The 23,240-nt window shown below is 42.0% G+C and overlaps 1 protein-coding gene across 5 annotated transcripts in view; it reads right to left on the bottom strand.

The window, feature by feature from the left end:
• Window positions 1-23,240, bottom strand: part of PLCB1 (phospholipase C beta 1) — a 1,287,346-nt gene that overhangs the window by 294,930 nt on the left and 969,176 nt on the right. For all 5 annotated transcript variants that reach the window (XR_003941444.1, XM_030196316.1, XM_030196317.1 and 2 more), the window contains 2 exons: window positions 10,753-10,972; window positions 7,802-7,982 (listed from right to left, as the gene is read on the bottom strand). Coding sequence is in view for 4 of the 5 variants with exons in the window: in XM_030196316.1 (XP_030052176.1) it covers window positions 7,802-7,982; window positions 10,753-10,972 (401 nt within the window). In the remaining variant the exon portion in view is untranslated. The remainder of the gene's footprint in view (window positions 1-7,801; window positions 7,983-10,752; window positions 10,973-23,240) is intronic.

Here is a 23,240-nt window from a genome sequence, read left to right as displayed (position 1 = left end):
AATATAGGTGTGGCCTGTTTTTTCCACTTATCTCTTTACATTCTATCCTGCCTCACTAAAGCTCTGTCGGTCTCTGAGGCACTTATCTTCTGTCTATCATCCCCTCTGCTCTTCACTTTGCTGTCCTTTATCATCCTCCACCCCTCTTGGTGTTCTCAAACTCTCAGCCTTTACCTCTGAGTGTGCCACCTCTTAACACCCCCTTCTTTTGCTAGGCAATTTCAATCTGCCTCCCTCAGACCATTGTGACTCCCTTTTATTCCTTGCTGCAAGTCTCGATCTATCTCCGCCCTGACCCATAAGGCTGGCCACATTCTTGACTTTATCTTTACCTCTCACCCTCTCTTTGTCCTCTCTGGGTCACTCTCTTTTACTCCAGTTCCTTGGTCAGATCTTATGTTCCCCTTTCCCTGCCCATGTTCCCCCCTCAATAGCCCCATTGTGCACCTTAAATGAAGATAACACACTTAAGATCTCACAGTCCCTGGGGCAGCTCTCCCCTGTCTCCTTGCCTTTGCCCCTAGACTATCGCAAACTCATCTCAACCAAGCACTTTCTACAATCCTTGATCAGCATGCTCTCTTCTGCTTCTCAGCCCCACCCTTGAGCTTCATACTGTAAGTACATAAGTATTGCCAAACTGGGAAAGACCAAAGTCCATCAAGCCCAGCATCCTGTTTCCAACAGTGGCCAATCCAGGTCACAAATACCTGGCAAGATCCCAAAAAAGTACAAAACGTTCTATACTGCTTATCCCAGAAATAGTGGATTTTCCCCAAGTCCATTTAATAATGGTCTATGGACTTTTCCTTTAGGAAGCCGTCCAAACCTTTTTTAAACTCCGCTAAGCTAACCGCCTTTACCACATTTTCTGGCAATGAATTCCAGAGTTTAATTACATGTTGAGTGAAGAAAACGTTTCTCCGATTCGTTTTAAATTTACAACATTGTAGCTTCATCGCATGTCCCCTAGTCCTAGTATTTTTGGAAAGCATAAACAGACGCTTCACATCTACTTCATTATTTTATAGACCTCTATCATATCTCCCCTCAGTCTCTCCACCTCCTTCTCCATTCCCAAGTACATGTAGCAGAGCGTAGATGGTGCAAAATATCTTCTCCCTCTTTCACTTCCTCTACAGGGACTACTGCTTAGCTCTGCACCAGGCCAAAGCTGATTACTATGGCAAGGAAATCTCCAAATCCTTTAACCACCCTCACACTCTGTTTCACATTCTTAATTCAGTCGCTCCTTTCTCAAGTATCTCCGCTATGACCCATTTAACTTACCTCTGAACTCCCTTGCAGCTGCCTGGCAGTCTAAGACAGTGTCACTCTGTTCAGCTCTTTTGTCCTCACTAGCTCCCTCCTCCTTCCCCTGCTCTTTGAAACTCAGCCATATATTCCTCCAAGCCTAGCACCTCTCCTTCCTCATCACTGGCCTCCAATTTCCCCCACTCCCTGCAGTCCAACTCGCTTATGTCCTTCCTCCTCTTGGTCTTCTTTCAATCTCCCTATTGCCTCTTCTATCTCAGTAGCCACCACTTCCTTCCAACCATCCTCCTCTCCTTCTGATCCTTGGCCCACCACACTTGTGAAGTGTCTTTATCAGGCCCTCATTCCTCACCTACTTCTCTTCCTTTTGTCCTCTCTTGCATCTGGTACTGTACCATATACCTAGAAGCATGCTATTTGCCTGCTCCTCAAGAAACCCCACCTTGACCCCTCCTCCTAATCAAACTTTTGCCCTATCTCCTACCTCCTACCTCCAATTCTTCTCCAAAATTTTGTAAAAACTTGTTTACTCACAATTGGTCCAACATATTGAGCAAAGTAACATCCTGCACCCATATCAATCCAGCTTCCATCATCACCATAGCACTAAGACCCTTTTGGTAGGTTTATACAATCTCATCCGCACCTCTTTGGACCAACACTCCTCTGTCATCACTGTTTCCCTCGACCTTTATTCCACTTTTGATGTAGTTGACCACAAGTTCCTCCTTCACCGTCTTCACTCCATGGTATCTTGGGCACTGTACTCTCATGGTTTTCCAGTTACCTCTCCAACTTGTCCTATCAGCTCTCCTTTCATCAATCATCTACTCCAATCCTCCCTCTTCTTCCAGGGTCCTACAAAGTTCTATTCTTCCAGCTCTCTTCAACATCTTCCTTGCACCACTTCTCACCATTATCCAGCATCACTAGTGCACCCTTTTTTGTTATTCGGATGACATTCAAATTCTTTGCAAGGTTTCTGATGCTTCTTCTCTCTCCTGCCTGAATACCTGTCTCTCCCAGGGTGTTCTTTGGCTGAAATCCAATCTTCTCTTTCTCAATCCTTCTAAGTGTGAAGCAATCCTCTTCCCAACCTCTTGAACAATCTCACTTCCACTCCTCTCCTTGAATGGTCAACTAATTCTCTTCAAAGATTCAGTCAGAATCCTGGGTGTCATTTTTGACCAGTTCCTCAGCTTCAAAACGCAAATAAACTCAGTTCTCTGTGTTTCTTTCTTTGCCCTCCACTGTGTACATGCTGTCTGCTCCTTGTTATCTGTCTTTACGCTGCATTCCCTTATTCTGGCCCTGGTCATTTCTCACCTTGATTACTATAATGTACTCTACACTGGCCTTCCTCTACACTCCATAAAACATCTACAAATAGTTCAATCTACTGCAGTCAAGGTTCTCCACAATGCACACAGATTTGACCACGTTACTCCTTTGCTCCTTTCAGAACTCTGGTTGCCAATTTTCGCTCGCATCAAGTTCAAAATTCTCCTGCTAGTCCAGATCTCCTTCTGCTCCCGCCTTCCTTAACAACTTCCTTATCCCTTACACCCCCTCTGCTGCCTCTGCTCAGTGGACAATAACCTCATTACACTCCCCCCACCTGCACAAATACGACTTTCCACCACCCGTGAATCTACATTCAGTTACCTAGGACCTTGATTATGGAATGACCTTCCCCTACATATCAGGAACCAACCCAATATTGCTGCCTTCTACACGCTCTGAAAGTACACCTCTTCTCTTCTCTTCTGTCTTCTCCACAGCTGCTTAGTCTCTCCTCCTGCCTTCTGTTTTCCTATTCTTATTGCTGTAATATTGTTTAACTTTTTGATTGATAACCACTTTATGCCCATGTGTAGGCCTAGTGGTATATGAAGTGTGTGGAAATAAATAAATAAAATAATATAAATACATTTCCAGAACACTACACTGGAAACTTCCCTAGGAAGGGTCTGGGGCCTAACCTCTTCATGAGCGAGAAGTCACATATTATTGACTCCCTACTTTAGATGTAAGATCCCACCACTGCTTGCCTTTAACAGTGACAAGTGTTGACAGAACCTTGCACAGGTGGAGTATAAGCACAACCTTCTATATGCCCACAATCTCAGAGAAACCCTCCTTATCACAAATTCACCAAAGAAACCAACAGAGCCCTTCCTCAAAGGTTCCAAAGCAGTTTCAAAAGCGTGCTCCACTTCGGTCACACGCCTGCAGAGGTATGCATAGAGCCATACACCACATGTCCCTTCAGTTTTATGCATGCATCCAGGCCCTTTAGATGACATTACAAATGCAATGATCAATGATCACTCATACAGTTGCTTCCAATCAATTCCACTGTCTATGTTGCGTGATATAGCCAGTTACTTCTGGATTCTATATAGCACTACTTGTGTGCACAAATCCAGTCATATTCTGGATTTGCGCGAGCCTATCAGCACCAATAAGCAAGCACTTAACACTAATTGGTATTAATTAGACGTTATGGGCACAACTGTCTAAGCATATTCTGTAATGTGATGAACTTAAATTCTCAGTCGCATAGTTGAAAAGGGGCTATGGCAATGGACGTGAAATGAGCAGGTCATGGGCATTTCTAAAATCTATGTGCATTGTTACAGAATACACCCGGTCTGCGTCTAATTTAAGTGGTGACATTTACACCAAGCTTTACTTGGTGTAACTGCCAGTGACTGATTTTAGTCATGCGGACGGATGCTCATCGTATTCTATAAACCGTGCGGAAATTTAGGCATATAGAATACGCCTAGGTGTGGGGTTTTTGGTGCCAATATTTTAGGCGTGATATATAGAATCTAGTCCTTAGTGGCTAGCGGCTAACCGTGGGTATTTAGTGGGAGATAACCAGTTATCTCCCGCTGAATATGCTATTTCACTGGTTAGCGGCTGTGTCTGACCTGTTGAATAGTTTTGAATATCGGGGGTATATCACTTACACGCTCCCTTATATAATAGCGCTTAGTGTGTTTGCGCATGTCAGGGCCAATTAAGGCATCAGTTACGCGAGCAAGGTGCGAGTAACTGCACATGTCTAATTATAGGATTCCCCTTAATGTATTAATATGAACGCAGGTTCTGTGTACAAGAGTTTATAGGTACATTGGGTGCACTGCTCTTATCTATATGAGAGAGCATGGGAGGTTATAGAATACTAGGGGTACTGCCATTATAGAATTCGTGTTCAGCACACATCATCCCAACACCTACATTTCAATGTCACTTATTGCTTTTACCCCTATGTGCACACTTCCCCTTTGAAAGCCCATGTAACTTCTGTGTATACTGGTTGCACAAGCTAATCAGGCTATTATAAATTGCCCTTGTTTTAAAGGATGGGAGATAAGATCAACTTGACCCATGCAGCCAGCTCAGTAGTGACTTTTCTACTTTAGGCAGATGTTTTGACCACCTCAGTCGTCTCCCAGATATCCTCTTTTAGAAAATTACCACTTGGCAAACTCCTAATACCCAAGATAGGTTTGCCCCCCCCCCCCCCCCGAGTCTAAAATCACTGGGGGTAAATCAAGCGTTGAAAAGTCACTATTAGGCTTTATTCCAGTGTGTGCGGGATAAAATTGTAGCGGAATATGAAATGCGTGGAAATAAATAAATAAAATAAATAAATACATTTCCAGAACACTACACTGGAAAATCCCCAGGAAGGGTTTGGGGAAGTTTCCAGCAGATCAGGCCCTTGATCTATGTATGGTTTCTGCCGGAGGAAAGAGACATCACTCACATGTTTTTTGTTCCTTTCCCCTCCCCCCACCACATCCCTTCGACTTACTCCAATTTGGGTGACTCTTTCTCTGGCTACAAAGTATGCTAGAAATAATGCTATGAAACAAATCACTGGCACCTCTTTTTTTCAGAAATGAAAGGCTGCTGCTGATTTCTGGCCTGTGAATTCTTCCAGAGATGACATGGTGTGATCCTGTAATCTCAGCGAGAGCCTGTTTAGGGCTGATGTCTGAATTCATTGAATGCCCCATCCTGGTGCCAAGAGAAAATATGCTGCTGAAAGTGGTGTCTCCTGGATGTGATGCTAAAGGTTCCTTGACACATTCTGGTGTCCTAGATAAAGTTTGGCATGGATTGTACATTCTGCACTGCTAAAATTACCCCATACATTCAGTACAAAATTTGCAAATAGGGCACAACATTCTATTTTGATATCAGCACTATTATTTCAACTTAGCTAGCTAATCTGTTAAAAAAAAAGTAGAGAGCTAAACATGGGTAAACAATATATTTATTGTAGAGGTTTTCTAAAATCTCCTAGATGGTTATTAAGTTAGTTATGCCTCTCACTTTCTATAACATATATATAAGACAGAGAGGGGAATTTTCGATATGACGCCTAAGTTTTGCTAGAATTGTCCTAAATTCAAGTGGGGAATATAGCCATTTTCAAAACAGAAAAATGTCAATTTTCTTTATTCAAAAATGGCTATTTACTTGATGTTTTTGAGCTCTGTACATTTATCTGTTTGGTCCATTTTCGAAAAAAGAAAAACCCATCCAAGTGAAAAATGCACAAAATCAAGCCATTGAGATGTAGGAGGAGCCATCATGCTTAGTAGACTGGCCAAACAGACATCCCAGGAGAGCAACGAGACACCCTAGGGGGCACTGAAGTGGACTTCAAATAAATACTCATAGGTACACATCTCACCATTGCTCCCTTATTGTCTGTAGAGGCCCCCAAAACCCACTACCCTCAACTGTACAGCACTACAAAAGTCCTTATGGGTGAAGGGGGCACCTATATGTGGGTACAGAGGGGTTCTGGTGAGTTTTGGAGGGCTCACAGTTTCCACCCAAGTGTAACAGGTAAGGAGAGGTATGGGCCCGGGTCCACCTGTCTACAGTGTACTGCACCCACCACTAGACTACTCCAGGGACCTGCATGCTGTCATAGAGGCTGGTAAGTAATGTTTTTTATCACATTTTTTGGGGGTGGGAGGAGGTCAGTGACCACTGGGAGAGAAAGAGGAGGTCATCCCTGATTTCCCTCAAGTGCTCATCTGGTCATTTAGAGCACCTTTTGCGCCTTATTCATTATAAAAATAGGTCTAGCTCAAAACATTTTCGTTTTAGTCCTGGATGGTTTTGTTTTGTTCCATTGTGGCTGAAAACATCCAAGTGTAAGGAATGTCTAAATCCCACCCTTAATATGCCCCTTGTGATCTGAATGCACTTCTGATGGACTTCATAGAAAAACATCTAAAAATTGATGTTTTGTGAGAAAAACATCTAAATGCAGATGTATACCACTGTTTGGACATTTTTCTCCTTTGAAAATGAGCTCCAGAGTCTGTTATAGGACAGAAAAATTAAAGCCAAGCTGGTCAACACACAGCTGATGGTGGTCAGCATGTCTTTAAACACTGTCGATGGCTAAATTAGACCCAGATATTTAATGTCTGCCCTATGTGAGTCCAAGCTGATATTCAAGATAATTATGCAGGTCCTGGCTGAATATTGTCTAGGACCTGCATTAGTGTCTCCATCAGTTTCTCCCTTCCCCCGCCCCAATTCACACCCCCAACAACTCCTGACCAATTTATACACCTCACTAGGTCTAACTAAATCCCTGCATTATCTATCTATCTATCTATCTATCTATCTATCTATCTATCTATCTATCTATCTATCTATCTATCTATCTATCTATCTATCTATCTATCTATCTATCTATCTATCTATCTATCTATCTATCTATAGGTGTATCTATCTCTATCTCTCTCTATATATGTGCATATCTATCTCTCTCTACCTCTCTCTATCTATCTATCTATCTATCTATCTATCTATCTATCTATCTATCTATCTATCTATCTATCTATCTATCTATCTATCTATCTATCTATCTATCTATCTATCTATGGAAGGCTGAATCTATCAGTAGTACCATGAGACTACCACTACAGCTCAAGACAGCCATTTTACTACATGGAGTCGCTAGAGGCAGGAGTGAGTGGGGATTGCTTCTGCTCAGATACTCCCACTGAACTTCATGGATGAAGGTAGGCACCGGGGAGGATGAGAGATGCTCAGGAGGGCTGAATCAGCAGTGATATGCATGGGGGGTGTTGAATCAGCAGGAGGAAGGGTGTTCAGGAGAAGAGGTCAGATTATGGAAGGAGGGGGCGAAAAGGAGGGGAACGCATCCAACACATTTGGCTGCCTCTTGGAAGCTAAGCGGGGGTCAGCTGATATTCAGTGTCGCATAGGTAAGTCACCAAAGCTAGGACTTCTGTTTATGTGGTCCTATTTGGTCGCTTAGCTATGTGGGCACCGGCACTGAACATCGCTGGTACATGCAGAGTTGTCAGATTCTCCCCGATTCCACCTTTATAACCCCCATCTCCATCCCAGTTTAAAAATGATCAGTGAGAGACGATATTCAGTGACACTGCTCAGTTAAATTCCAACCAAATCTCTTAGAATATTGACTGGAAGATTCTTAATCTAGGCCTACCTGCTTGATATGTTCTCGTTTTTGATACTTTTCACTATAATACTGTTCTTGTCGGAGATTGAGCAGTCGTTGTTGTTGCTGTTCTTTCAGTTCTACTAATTTCTGGGTCATTTCAGTGTCCAGTGCTGCCAGGTCTTGTTCAATAGCTGACGAACTGTGATCAGGGCTGCCAGTTTCACACCTACAAAGACAAAACATTCAAATAATGTGGCTAATTTGCTAGAAGTAGTGAGGTCTAAGGGAAATTTCTATTTCTAGTGTTTCAGGCATCCAACAGTACAGACTCAGGCTTCCTAGTGATAACTAGGGATGTGTGAACTTCTTTGAAACAGATAAACCTAAAAAAAGGGCCCAATATTCAGTCCATGGTGGTCACTGATTTTTAAGATGTTGACTGCATTTGCAGAAATTGAGCAAGACATGAAAGGCAATATCCTGAAGTTCAAATCTAGCCAGCAGGTATTGGATTTTCTCCAGTCTCAGCTAGGGAGAACAGAGGAGAAACATCTCTGTTCTGAGACCCTGTTCAAGACTTGTCAGCAGTTAATTTCCTGAAACTCCCCATGTGCTACCCAGGTTAACAAGTGTTAGATAGTTTTAATAACAATATTTGTTTTGGTTATCTGTTATTTCTTGCTGTACATTTTCACCTGGTTTTTCAAGTTTTCATTCTTCTACTGTAACAATAAACTTGTTAGTTTATTGGCTCTGTTGTTGTGGCCTGACTAAGAATCCTGGTGGTTTGTGTATTGGGTCTGTGGGTGCTTTCCAGGAATAGTGGGACCCCTGAGAGTGTGGCTCCAGTAACCTAGAAATCACCAGGGAATAACCTGAGAGTGGGAGACTCACCTAAATGCAAGCGGGACACAGTCTGTGGGAAGAGGGTGCTGGTGTAGAGCACAAGTGGCAGGTGCAGGCGGACCTGAGCAGTGCTGAGGACAGACCTTCTAAGTGGCTGCAGGGTTAGCTTCAGGTGGGTGCTAGGTGTTCTGTGACAGCGCATGTTAACGCACCTCTAGTGCGGCTTAGTAAACAGAGCCTTAGGTATATACTGCCATTAATTTGTAATCCTGTCTGCATTAGTTGAGATGCTTGAATTGTCTCACAATTTTGTTCTACTTGTTTACACTTTGATGAAATACTTTGCCCACTTATCACATGTCAGTCATTGTATAAAGTTTCTCACCCATTTCTATGTTATTATTCCAATTCATCTCCTCTGCATGTCCTACATAGATTTGCATGGGTTTATTTATTTATTTAGTTTCAGCACTTGATATACCACAAATATGATTTTCATATGATTTTTGTGTCATTTTACATTTTTGTATGTTTTACATAGATATGTATAGTTCTTATATGACTTTAATATGATTTCTTCTGTTTTAATTAATTTATATGTTTATTATTTACTTTTTAATTGATTGTTAGTTGTGATTATAATTTTGTTGTTTTGTCCTACCGTTTTGCCTCTGACACAGCCTTCTGGTGATTATTTGGTTGAATTAAAAGTCCTTGCTATTTCTACATTTGTTGGCCTGTTGTTTGTTCTGCTGTGCATACATTGCTGATCTTCTGCCTCTCTTGTGCTTCCTATCTTTATGCGGTTCACCATAGCTGACTAAGGACCCAATGCACAAAGCTTACCATGCTTGAAATGTTTGCTTTAGATCAGTTGTGGTAAACTATATAGTGCAAGCAGACTACACCCCATGGTAGGTGCTCAAGGATCCCTGACCCTCCGATCCAACCTGACCCAAGGCCTTTATAAACTTCCCTGGCAAGTCCACTGGACCTTGACCCCTTGCACCCCCTCCTGGCCCCCCTAAGCAAAAAAAATCAATGGTAGTCCAGTGGACTGTGCACCCCCTCCTGGCCCCTCAAGCAAAGTATTCCTGGTGGTCCAGTGGACGCCCTCTTGAGGTCCCCTGCTGCCAAAAATCTCCATGGTGGCCTTATAATACCCTCCCTTCTCGTCCACATACCTCTACAGTTGGACACAGGAGCGCAGAAGCAACACCTCCTCCCTCTGGGCCCACCTTCTCAAAATGGCAGTTCCCAGCACCTGCCCAGTGCAATCTGGGATGAACTGGGAGGGGCTCTATGGTGCTTAGACCCACCCAGTGCATCCTGGGTGCCATCATTTTGAGAAGGTGGGCCCAGAGGCAGGAGGGAGGAGGCATTGCTCCTGCTCTTCTGCCTCCAACTGTAGAGGTATGTGGACAGGAAGGGTCACTAGACCACTATGGTGATATTTGGTAGTGGGAGGGCTTGAGAGGTAGGGGTCCACTGGACTACCAAGGATTTTTGGGAAAGGGAGGGGAGGGAGGACACTAGACTACCATGTAGATTTTTGGTGGGGGGGGGGGCTCAAGAAGGGGGTCTATTTGACCACCAGGGATTTTCTGAAAGGGAAGGGGGTCACTAGACCACCACAAAGTTTTCTGAGTTGCATGGGGTGGGGGATTGAGACAGGGTCCACTAGACTTATGTGAACCTCTTCTCAAGCATCCCCCCCCCCCCCCCCCGCTATGCACAACTCAAAATAACTCTGTGGTGGTCTAGTGTCAAATGCATTTGACAGCAGTATCAAATGCATTTGACAGCTTCAAATCGTAAACAGCGACTGATGCACAAAAGGGGATCCATGCATCTCATTTGAATGCCATCCCGTTTGTGCATCGGTCATTTTGACTTGGTAAGCTCTCCCGTGGCAACCATACTTAATGGCTGCCTTTGTGCATTTGGCCCTAAGTGCTGAATATCGCACGTAACCAGCTATGTTTATATCACCCACATATACCCGGAAATTCAATGCCCGGCCTTGAATTTCCGGGGATAACACAAGCAATGGTGAACAAAACGCTGATCACCGCTGGATGAACAGCAAGTCCATTTATTTTTGCTACATAAGAGCTAAGACCTTTAAAATGTTTCTAAAAAGAGCTCACTTTTTCTTGCTGTCCCTTTTTGCCGTCTTCTCTAACACTGCCCTTCTCCGCATGTAATCACTCTGGATTTCATTGTATTTGGTGGTGTGCTCTTTGATAAGGTCAGTGGTTTTCTTGTGGTGTCTCTTGACGAGGTCCTTCATCTCTTTGTAGTGCTTCTTCTGTAGTTTAACAAATGACTTTTGTTGTTTGAGTTCTTCAATGGTCTGGGCTTCCACCTCTGCAATAAAGAAACACACATATCAAGGCCACGTTGTAAAAATAATGGCACATTTCTGCAGATTTATATTCTAGGGCACAGGTGGGCAACCATAGTTCTCGAGAGCCACAACCCAGTCGAGTTTTCAAGATCTCCACAATGAGTATGTGTGAGATCTATTTCCATTCAGTGGAAACAGTACATGCAAATCAATCTCATGCATATTTATTGTGGAAATCTTGAAAAACCCGATTGGGCTGTAGCCCTAGAAAACCATGGTTACTCACCCTTGTTCTAGGGGATCAGAGAGTGTTTTTCCCCACAGATGTTTTCCACCAAGCAAAGCACTGTTGATAGGTGTGCAGCACATCTCTAGTTCTGCTCCTTTTTTCACCCCATGTTATGCAGTTAATGCAAGAATCAGCACTCTGTTAGTGTAAGCTTGTGCTGTTAACGTGGAGGGGCATAATCAAATGGGGCCAGCCATCTATATGGGTGGCCATCTTCAAGGCCGGCCCTGTAAAGTGGCGTCCCGACCGTATTATCGAAACAAGATGGCCGTCCATCTTTCATTTCGATAAGACGGTCGGAGCCGGCCAAATCTCAACATTTGGGCCGGCTTTAGAGATGGCTGGCATTGGTTTTCAGGGATAATGGAAACTAATGGCGGCCATCTCCAAGGCATTTGGCCGTGGGAGGAGCCAGCATTTGTAGTGCACTGGTCCCCCTCACATTCCAGGACACCAGCCAGGCACCCTAGGGGGCACTGCAGTGGACTTCAAAAATAACCCCCAGGTGCATACCTCCCTTACCTTGTGTGCTGAGCCCCCCAAAAACCACTCCCCACAACTGTACACCACTACCATAGCCCTTATGGGTGAAGGGGGGCACGGGCCTGGGTCCACCTGCCTGAAGTGCACTGCACCCACTAAAATCTGCTCCAGGGACCTGCATACTGCTGTCATGGAGCTGGGTATGACATTTGAGGCTGGCATACAGGCTGGCAAAAAAATGATTTTTAATTTTTTTGGGGTGGGATGTGGTTGGTGACCACTGGGGGAGTAAGAGGAGGTCATCCCCGATTCCCTCCGGTGGTCATCTGGTCATTTGGGGCTCTTTTTGGAGGCTTGGTCCTAAAAATAAATGGACCAAGTGAAGGTGGCCAAGTGCTCTTCAGAGCCGGCCTTCTTTTTTTCATTATCGGCCAAAGCCAACCATCTCGTAACCACGCCCCTGTCCAGCCTTCCATACCCTGCCGAAACGCCCCCTTTAACTTTGGCCAGCCCTACGATGGAAAGTAGTTGAAGCTGGCGAAAATCGGCTTTCGATTATACTGATTTCGCCGGCTTCAGGAGATGGCCGGCCATCTCCCGATTTGTGTTGGAAGATGGCCGGCCTTCTCGTTCAAAAATAAGCAGGGCAGTGACTTGACATTTAGTGTGAGTCCCTTGTTTTTTATTTATTTATTTATTTATACTTTTTATTCAAATTTACATTTATGCAATACAACATAAATCAATCAAGATAAAAATAAAGGAAATTCAATCAAAGCGGAAATTTTCCAACATTATATCGACCACAAATTATGATCCAAGATCTAGGAAAATAACTAAAATAAAAAAACAATCAGTTTAAGTGAACAGAGATGACGGAAAATCGCAGCCGAATAGCGCCTAATACAGTGCCTATTACAACATTATTCTTTAGAGGTAATAAATTCTTGTAGTTTTTCTGGGTCAAAGAAAATATATGATATAGAATCAATAGTGATAAGAGATTTACAGGGAAACCTCAATTGAAAAGTTCCACCTAAGCGGAGAACTCTTTCTTTTAGTAACAGGAAAACTTTTCTTCTTCTCTGGGTATCCTTGGAAAAGTCTGGAAAAATCTGTATTTTTGACCCAAGAAAGGTGGAGTTCATATGGCGAAAATAAAGTCTCAAGATGTTATTACGATCTATTTGCAGAGCAAATGTAGCAAGCAGTGTGGTTCTCTCAGATATGACCTCCATAGAACTTTCTAGGAAGTCAGTTAAATTTGTAGCAGCTTGAGGATTTTGAGGAATATCACCCGTTCTTGCACCAGAAATATATTGTACTCTAATAATAGGAGGGAATCCCTCAGAGGGGACACCCAATATCTCATGCACATATTTCCTCAACATTTCCAGTGCTGGGATGAGTGGAGATTTGGGAAAGTTAAGAAAACGTAAATTATTTATGCGAATTTGGGTTTTCAAGGAAATCTGTTTTACGCTGCTGAAAGTTGAAACTTTTCATCAACATTTCTGTTGAAGATTTCACTGCTTTAAAGTCATTGTCCAAAACATTCATTTTAATTGTATGCTCTGCAACTTTAAGAGAAATATCTTTTTGAGTTTGCTTTACCTCTGCCAGTTCTCCCGTTAGAATTCGGGCAATCTGTTGTACGTTGGAATTTAGGCCTTGTATCGCTTCCCATAAAACTTCTAGGGTGATAGCTGTAGGTCTTTTCAAATCTCCCAGCACGACAGAGGACACGCTCAGATTCACTGCAGGCAGTACGCTCGCCTGCATCGGTGTTCCTTCTGGCGTTGAGGAAGCAGCGGGGTCTCCGCAAACAAGCGCAGGGGACCAACTTCCGGATGCCTCGCTCCGTTCCACCGCTGAATCCTGCCTCTCTCCTGGCCTTGGGGGTACAACCATTGGGGGAGGGCTCAGCGAGGCTCCCTCGGCGCTCAGGTCAGTAAGATTATCCGGACCACCCGTAGCGAAACCGCCAGCTCCCGTCGTCAGCAATCCCACTTCTGCCAGAGTCATCTGCCACAATGGAGCTGGTTCCACCCTGCGCGCAGAGACAAGTGCACTGGGTTTACCCTTTCGCTTCCCCATAGCGGTAAGCGAATCTCCGTGTGCAGGTTTCAATGGAGAAAGGAGAGAGCTCGGCGCACGTCCGTTCAACTAGACGCCATCTTGGATCTTCCCCGTGAGTCCCTTGTTAACTGTCAAAGGTGGAATAGGATGAAAGCAGGGAGGAGTCTTGGAAGTATTGGGCAGGGACAGTGCCTTACACTTATATGTGCAGTATGGTGCCACATGTTAACTGTTTAAGGCCATTTAATGGCACCTTAGTAGGTGCATCTCTGTTATCTGCAGTGCAGTTAATCTACTAAGAGGGAAATTCTACAACTGGGTGTCTCCATTTAGGAGCCCCAAGGATGCACAGTGAAGCCTATTCTCTGATGGCATCTGTTATAGCATACTAGTGTAATTCGGTATGGGTATGCTAACATTTACATGCCTGCAGGTACACCATCCATAGACCTGGTATAATTGCAGACATGTCAGTGTGGCTAGGACATGCATAACTTTCGCACGTAAGTGGGAGCCCCACCCAAATCCTCCCCATGCTCCACCCATGTATACATCTACTTGCATTTATTTGCTATCCCCCAGATTCTATATATAAGGCACCGATAGACTGGCGCCAAAATTTAGGCACTGTGTCAAGATGCACACACAACTAAATTGGTAAATAAGCTATCAAGTATGAATTAACGAGCCTTAACAATCAATATTTGCACTTAATTGGCACTAACTGGAATTTGTGTGTGCATCTTGTTGCACACTATTCTAGAATACTCTATGCCTAAATCATCTAGCGTGCAGCTGAAAAGGGGGTGTGGTGAAGGGAGGGGCATGGGCGTTCCAAAATATTGTGCATATTGTTATAGAATAGCGTCATTTATGTACTGAAATGCCATGAGATGGGTGCCAGCATTTACACTAGGATTCAGCAGGCATAAATTCTGGTGTTCAACTTTAGGTGCAGGAATCGGTTCTAAGTGCTATTCTAGAAAGTGCGCTCATCTTGGAGTGCCCGTTATAGAGCAGCGATTAGTGCTGATTTTTTCCAGCACTAATTTTTGAGCACCATTTAAAGAATTCCTCCAATGTCACTTATGTCCATCATTAAAGAATAGCACTTAGGTGTTCTCTAGCACTTTTGCTAGTAAGTGTACACTTATATGCTAGTATTTTATACATTTACACAGGCAGGTGGTGCGAAAGTGAGGGCGCCTAGGTTTATAGCATTACTCTTTATTTGTATTTCTCTACATTAACTGCATGGACAGATGCTGCAAATGTGGTTGACAGAGGCTTTGCTATTACTGTGAGTTAATTTTGGCAGGTACCATCTGGTAACTCCTAAATGTTAACACACTTTTGTAAAAGATTTTCTAAATGTTCTCTCTAGCCCACCTGCTCTTATCAGATACCTATCACAGGGAGCCTCCAACAATTTAATTCTTCTCCTGGCAAGAATAGCTCACAGAAAGGAAAGATACTATGAAGGTTACAGAACTCAGCAATAGCTTTGGAAGAAACCATCCCACATGTGCAAAAATAGCATTTGTCTTTAGGTTGTCATTAGATTCACAGATTTCTAAATTAAATCTGTTTCTGTTGATGCAACATTTATGACATGTAAGAAAATATTTTGATCAAAAACACTTTCATCTTATAGCACAATCTTTGATCTTGAGCTCCTTAGATTATTGCAACATGATTTATCTAGGAGCATCTACACACATTTTGAAAAAGAAATTACAGACTGTTCAAAATGTGGAGTTGCGCCTCATTTATTCCTTATCACAATATGATTCGGTTTCTCAATATTATAGAAAATTACACTGGTTCCTTTACAGGCCAGATTACGATTTAAACTTTACTGTTTCCTGTATAAGATTTTATACAGTCTTGCCCCTTCATATTTCATGCATCACTTTGTGTTGTTACAGAAATCTAGGATTACTAGATCATTAGTCTTATTTGCATATCCATCAATACAATACAATACTCAAAGAAAAGGACCAAACTTCTAGATACTCTATTTTTTATTCTAATCTTACCTATCACTCATACATCTCAAACATTGTCCAATGTTGTTTCTTTAAACTAAAAATTATTTTTTTAGAACATCAACTATTCACTAAACAAGCTCTTCAAATCTTTATCCACAATCTAGTAATCACAAATTTAGATTATTGTAACAGCTTCCTTCATGGAATAAAATCCTCTGAATTCTGACATTTACAACTGGTTCAAAATACGCTATAAAGCTCTCTAACTACTTCAAAAAAGTTTGATCATATAACTCCCCTCCTCTGTGATGAACACTGGCTTCCCATTACCCATCGGATCACTTTCAAAACCCTCATTCTAGTCCACAAAATCCTTTACTCAGGAAATCCATTATATTCTTTTCTCTTACTTCATTCCTTACACTACTCCCAGAGCCCTAAGATCCTCACAATCCAATTCCCTAGTCATCCCTTTGTTTTGACAAATATGCCTTGATTCCATCAGATCTAAGGCCTTTAGTATTATTGCTCCTACCTTACGGAATGCACTTCCCATACAGCTCCACTTAGAACAATCAATCCAAAATTTCCAGGTGTATCTTAAGACTTTTCTATTCCATGACACCTACATCCTCTTTCTCCTTTTCTACCAGTTGTGGGTTCGGTCACTGACCAAGTCCAAGCCTGCCTCACTTTTATCATCCCTTCCCTCTTTTCTTCTTTTAAATCTTTTATTTTAATCTTTTAACATTGTTACCTGCTGTGAAAGAACCCTTTCTCTAGAGTGGTATATCAAATTTTAATAAACCTGAAACCTGATATATTTGTTTGGAGATTTTAATTTTCCAGAGGATTCCAAACAGGGAATAAATGCAAAAATTCATTTTTCAGATGGAGAAATTGTCATTGATGTAGCATTTTGCTCCTCCTAAACATCAAATGAGTCATATTTTAGATCTGGTTTTGTTCCACAGATAATGGTGGGAGTTGGTGCTCCGGTTTAAACTATACCAATGTCTTGGTCTAGCCACTATGTATTGTGATTCAATTTCACTTTTAAACCTAGGAATAGGTATGTGAAAAATAATAACTCGGGATTGAAAATGCTGAATATTGCAGTTGTGGAACAACATTTAGATCCTTATTCTGTAGACTGGTTGACCCTTTCAATGGATGAACAAATGGAAAAATGGCACTCAGTCTTTTAGTCTTAAAAGTGATATTTGTGGAAAGGGACTCTATACCTCTGGTTTCATTCAGGTTTGACTCTCTTTAAGCAACAGAAACGTCAAGTTGGGTATAGATGGTTGAAATCAGGCATGGATGAGAACAGGCAATGCTGTAAGGACCATGGAAAAGTCTATCAAAAAGCTGTAGAACTGACTAAGTTACATTCGTTTTGATCTCCTACCATAGACAATGAATAGACCCAGAGATCTTTTTCGTATCCTACATTACCTTTTAGGTAAAAGCACATCAGTTCTTCCAGCTTCATCGATTATTTTATGTCTAATTTAGAGAGCATTCAAGCTCTTATCTGTATCACTTCTTTGAATGTAGATGATAGTAGGAGTAGGGGACCATATATGGATGATGATGCAGTAGTTGTCTGGAGATCCTCAGATGACAGAGGGAATATGGGAACAAATATAAATGACAATGTTGTGGATACTTTATATAAGGAAGTTGGAGTATCTTTGCTGATTTCAGATACAGCTCTATCTAGTGATAACATAATTTTCAGAAGGTTTCTATGAAAATGTTTTGATGTACTAAATCTAGCTTTTGCATATTAAACTCCATTCCAGCATCTATGATTAAGGGCTGTAAGGGAGCATTGATTTCATAGCTAAACAGTATACTTAACACTTCTTTATCTGAAGGGATGGTGCTTAGGAATCTGAAAGCAGCTGTTGAAAAAAAGAGTAGTGACCAGTTGGCTGATACAACTCAACTTTCTGTTCTTAGGGAAACTTAGTGAAAGAACGGTCCACCTCCAGTTTCATGATTTCTATGATACCAGAGAGAGTATTCATCCATTTTAATCAGGATTTTGTGAGAGTCATGGAATGGAGGTGATACTAATTTCAATACTGAATGATATTCACTTTGCAACTGATGTGAAAAAGGATTCTTTATTGATCATAACATAGTAACATATGTAACTTTGTAAGTCAATGTGCTTTGAAAATGAGCCTCTTAATGTAATCATATTCTTTAGATTCAGAAATTGAATGCTGTGAGTGTAGAGGGAGTGCTGCTCAATTGGTCTGAAATATTTCTTGTTGATTTTACCCAAAAATTATAATGGTTCATTTTTTACACCATCACCACTGCTATTCAATACTTATGTAAGTCCTGTTATTATGGAAACTGAGACATTTGGATTCAGATGTTACCTATGTTGATATTTACATTTTGATACACTATCTGGTTCTCAGGGTAAACTTTGAGAAATTGTTTAGTAATAATAAACTTAGATTACACTGAGAAGTCTGTATATATTTGATTTTCATAGAAAACTGAGGCTCCAGAGTGTAAAAATTCAACAATGCATTTGCGTTTGAAGGTGAATACATTTGTATAAAGTCTGGGCATCTACTCGGATGCAAGTTTCTATGTTAGTTTAACCATATTTTGCCAATGTCCATTGAGTCTGCTCTGTATTTGAAAAGGTTGATTATATTGTTTTAGTGCAAGCCTCAATTACTAATATGTTGGACTACTGTTATTGCTTGCATGGTTTATGGTTTATTAGATTTGATATATCACTCTTTTTGCCAATATGACAGGGTGGTGTACAAAACAATATTATATATGAAAGGAACTCTAAAAAATGATAGGCGAGTAGAGTAAGAAAAAGAAGGAACAGATGAAGAGGGACAGACATACAGGGAAGGACAGATACCATTCAGCCATATCTGCGTTGCCAAAGAGAATACGGCACGCAGCTAAAGTCCAGGAGTCATGAGGTTAGGCATCGATAGGCTAGGCCAAAGCAATAGTTCTTCAGGGCCTTCTTATATTTGGTAAAATAATCTTTTGTTCATAGTGACTTTGGGAGTGGGCTCCAATGCAATAGGGCAGTGAAAATGAAGGCAATGTGGTGTGTAGATTTGAGTTGAGTCATGTAGATACAGATAGCCATCTTGAACTGAGCATGATGCCCTTGTAGAAGTACGCAGAATAAGCAAGGAAGAAAACTTACGTATTTTGTTTTGGCAGATATTGTTCACTATTTTGTTGGTTTTGTATTGGACCCTTTTTGGATTAGTGGACATGTTTTTCCTTTTTGTAGTCTATCATGCTTGAAATTCCTATAGCAGCAAATTCTACAACGAGCAAAAACATATATTCTCTGATTTGTTTTAAATAGATCTATTTAGTAATGTCATTGCATGTCCCCCACCCATTATTTTATAGAATCCTATCATATCTACTCTCAGCAATCTCATCTCCAAGCTGAAGAGCCCTAATCTCTTTAGCCTTTCCTCAAAGGGGTATTGTTCCATCCCCTTTATCATGTTGGCTGTCTTTCTCTCTACATTTTCTTACTCCGCTGTATCTTTTTTTATTTTTTTTTAAGTGTTGTGACCAGAACTGCACAAACATCCAAAAGGCAGTCACACTATGGAACTACGATAATCTGTTTTATTTTCCATTCCTTTCTTGGAAATTCATAATATTCTGTTTTCTTTTTTGGCTGCCGCTGCACAATAAGCAGATTATTTCAAAATATTATCCACAATGAAGCCTAGATTTGATTTTTATCCACTTCCAGTTTTGTGTTGCTTGACAATGAGCACATCAGTAGAGGGAACATTTTCTGTTATCAGTGGGCTTCTTTCTGCTGGGATCATAAATTGTAAGACTCATAATGATAGGTCAGGCTATGAAGGAGAGTGCTATCAAAAATTCACAAGCAAATATCACCGCCAAATGAAATAGAGATCAGATGGGAAATATAAGAGGGTATTAATGATTTTGCTTGAACTGTTTTTCAAATCATAAATTTCTTCTTAATATTGCATTTCTACCTTACATATCACATATCATCAATAGCATTTCAAAAGCCCTTATAACAAACAATAACAGAGGTCATTTATTAATGGGTAGTGTGTGCTTATGGCATCATCCTGGGAAGATAGGATTGTCAGGGTGACACCATATATACTGTGGAACCACTCCCTGAAGTCTTGTCTTTTCAAGGTGGAACATTATTTATTTATTTATTTATTTATTTGCTTGCTGCATTTGTATCTCACCTTTTCCCACCTATTTGCAGGCTCAATGTGGCTTACAATATGTTACAACGACAATCACATTAATGGATTAATGAACATCTGGAGGGAAATCCACTTATGAGGGAAGTTATCAAGGTGTGGTAAAAGGTGATTTTTTTACCACATCTTGATATACCATGGGTTTCTGTAACCTGTGGTATCTCAGCACCATAAGCGCTACTTGTGAGCCATCTAACAAGCAGCGTTATTCTATGTGCCTGGGACCATCAGACTGCAAAGCCATGGCCCAATGCTCCCAGGTCTGATCTAAAAGGGGCTGCAGGGCTGCTTCAAATTCCTCCAATTCAAGCCCATCCCCTGATCCCAGCTACTATGTGTGCCATTTTGGATGTGGCATCGGCTGGGTAGGAGCAAAGGGGATCACTCCTGCCTAGCAACCCCTGGACCACAAGGTAAGGGACCTGAGGCTATTGCTCCTGGGGGGGGGGGGGTCCATGGGGGGTAGTAGGGAGCTTCATGGATGCTTCAATTAGAGGACTTTGAATGGGGATGTCTTGAGAGGGGCTTAAATTAGGGGCAGCTGTGATCAGGGATCACTTGGAGGGGCTGGATCTGGGGGACAGCTGGAATTGGGGTGATTTGAAGCAGCCCCTTTCAGATCGCTCCTAGGTGGTAAAATAGCTGGTGTTATATTACTGTACTTTCTGGGCCATAATGTGATTTGTGGCATGCACCTGGTGCACATTGCAAGTCACATTATCATATTTACATAGTAATGAGGCGCTTTACGTGCATTTGAATGTTTTGCATCTTATTACTATGCAACTCAAGGCAACTTAAATATTCAATTCAAATCAATTCTTGTATACCACTAATATCCCCTTTCCAAGGTTCAGTGCGGTTTGCATTCTAGGTGAGACAAAAGCAAACAGTGTTAGTGTGAGGTTTGAGAAATATTAGAGACCATTGGATTAATGCATGAAACATTAGAGAAAGAATGATGGATGATACTAGGAGGTAGAAGTCATGATGGATTGTTATGAGGCAGTCTTTGGGAAGAGAAAGTTTTTTTAGCCTCTTCCTGAAGTTGAGGTATTTGTTTTCTGTTCTGATGGGAATAGGTAGAGTTCCATATTTTGACTCCAAGAACAGGTAATAGAGAGCTGAAAATCTTCTGATTTCGAATTGTCTTTTGGAACGGTGATGCTAGCATCAGTTGTTGTTTCAGTCTGTATTGCTGCGGTACATTAAGTCAAGCTGCCTTAAGGCCTTTTAAATTGCATTACTTGCTAATCTGCACTAGCTCAGAGGTAGATCAAGCGATAGGCAGCATCCTGATGTGAATGCAGGCTTCCTGACTCTCTCAGGTACATCAAATGTTTTCATTCCCTACAAGCTTATGGGTCAATATTCAAACAAAGTTATATATTCATCAGCTGCAGGTGAACATATAACTCTAAGATCTGTATATTTTCAGCCCCCAGAGAAAGAGCAGTGGGCTGAAAGTGTATCTAAGCACTTCAGAACTATCTGTATAATGGAGGGGCACAGTTAGAGCAGAGTGGAGATGGAACTGAAAAGAAAGAGCTCGATATTCAGCCAGTGGTGGGTAGCGCTTTTACCATCCGCCACTGGTGTTAAACCTGGATATTCAGAGTTACCACCTGGCTACCGTGTGGTCCGGGTAGTAATTTTGTTTTTTTATGCGCATCCGCTACGCGCGCCAGAAAATAATTTTTATTTTCTGGCACGCACGGAAAACGGGCGGTAATCGTCATTCTAAGCACGTAGACCATTACCGCCCGGTTAATGCGTGAGACCTTACCACTAAGCCAATGGGTGGTGGTATGGTCTCAGACTAAGCCAATGGGTGGTGGTATGGTCTCAGACCCAAAATGGATGCGTACCAATTTTTATTTTGCCACACATCCATTTTCAGCCAAAAAAGGCTTTTTTTGCAGGTACACTGAAAAATTGGACCTGCGCGTGTCCAATACATGCATCTACACCAGCGCAGGTAATTTTTCAGCACACCTTAGTAAAAGGACCCTTCAATGTCGAGCCATTTCTGGCAACCAGCATTGAATATCCGGGTTTTTTAAAAACTGCTAAAATGTTAACCAGCTATGCCGATATTCAACGCTACCTGGTTAAATTTTTAGAGGTCAAAGATAGGACAGCTATTTATGTGATCCTATTTGACTGCTAAACTTATCCGGTTAGGTGCTGAGTATTGGTGTCTAACCAGTTAAGTTGCGCGAAATAGCCGGTTATGTGCTAGGCGCTAATCGGCAACACTCAGTGGAGATAACTGGTTATCTGACACCAAATATTAGTGGTTAGGCAGCGATATGCTATGTAATCAGTGAGCGGCCATGTCTGGCCAGTTAAATAGCTTTGAATATCGGGGGGAAAGTATACAGCAGGGGCGTAGCCAGACTACAGATTTTGGGTGAGCCTAGGCAAGAAGTGGGTGGGCACCAAGTGCTCATTCCCCCCCCCCTGCAACCACCACCCAAAAAATATCTCAGCTGGCGGGAAAATGCTTCTTTCCACCTTGGCAGTCTGCAGCAGGCATGCGCTGAAAACTGAGCATGCGCAGGTGCCGGTATCGTGGAGAGTAGTGTTTTCGTTACCATCAGGAGGAAGTCTTCAGCTGCCTGAGCTTGGGATCCCCACCAGCTACCACTAAACGTGTGCTACTCTTGGGTGGGCCTGAGCCCTAAGTGGGTGCCCCCGGCCCACCCAGGCCCACCTGTGGCTACACCACTGGTATACAGTGACAATATACAGCTGCTATGTGGGTAGCTTATACCTTTTGTTTAGATTTTACACAAATCCTTCCTCACACTATAATCTTAGATGTAAATGTAAACACCATATGTGTGCTAAGGTTACAGAATACTAGGATGTACGCACGTGAATGTAACATTCACTCGCGTAAGTGTTCTGGGTGCCCTAAGGGAGGGATTCTATATGATGCCTAAAAAATCCACGCGGAAAACATTTTTGCCTAAGTGTATTCTACAAGCGGTGCCTAGATTTAGGCACAATATATAGAATATGCATAGTTGATCTCACAGTGCCTAAAAATACATGCATCCAACGAAAACATGGCGTAAATCCCAGGGCGTAGATTTAGGCGCAGAGGACCATATTGTATAACTACGCATGTAAATTTTGGAACGCCCACAAAATGCCC

Source organism: Microcaecilia unicolor, chromosome 3 (genome assembly GCF_901765095.1).
Source record: "Microcaecilia unicolor chromosome 3, aMicUni1.1, whole genome shotgun sequence".
NCBI classification, from domain to species: domain Eukaryota; kingdom Metazoa; phylum Chordata; class Amphibia; order Gymnophiona; family Siphonopidae; genus Microcaecilia; species Microcaecilia unicolor.
The sequence above is the reverse complement of the archived record's forward strand: the minus strand, read 5'-3'. Positions and strand labels throughout refer to the sequence as shown.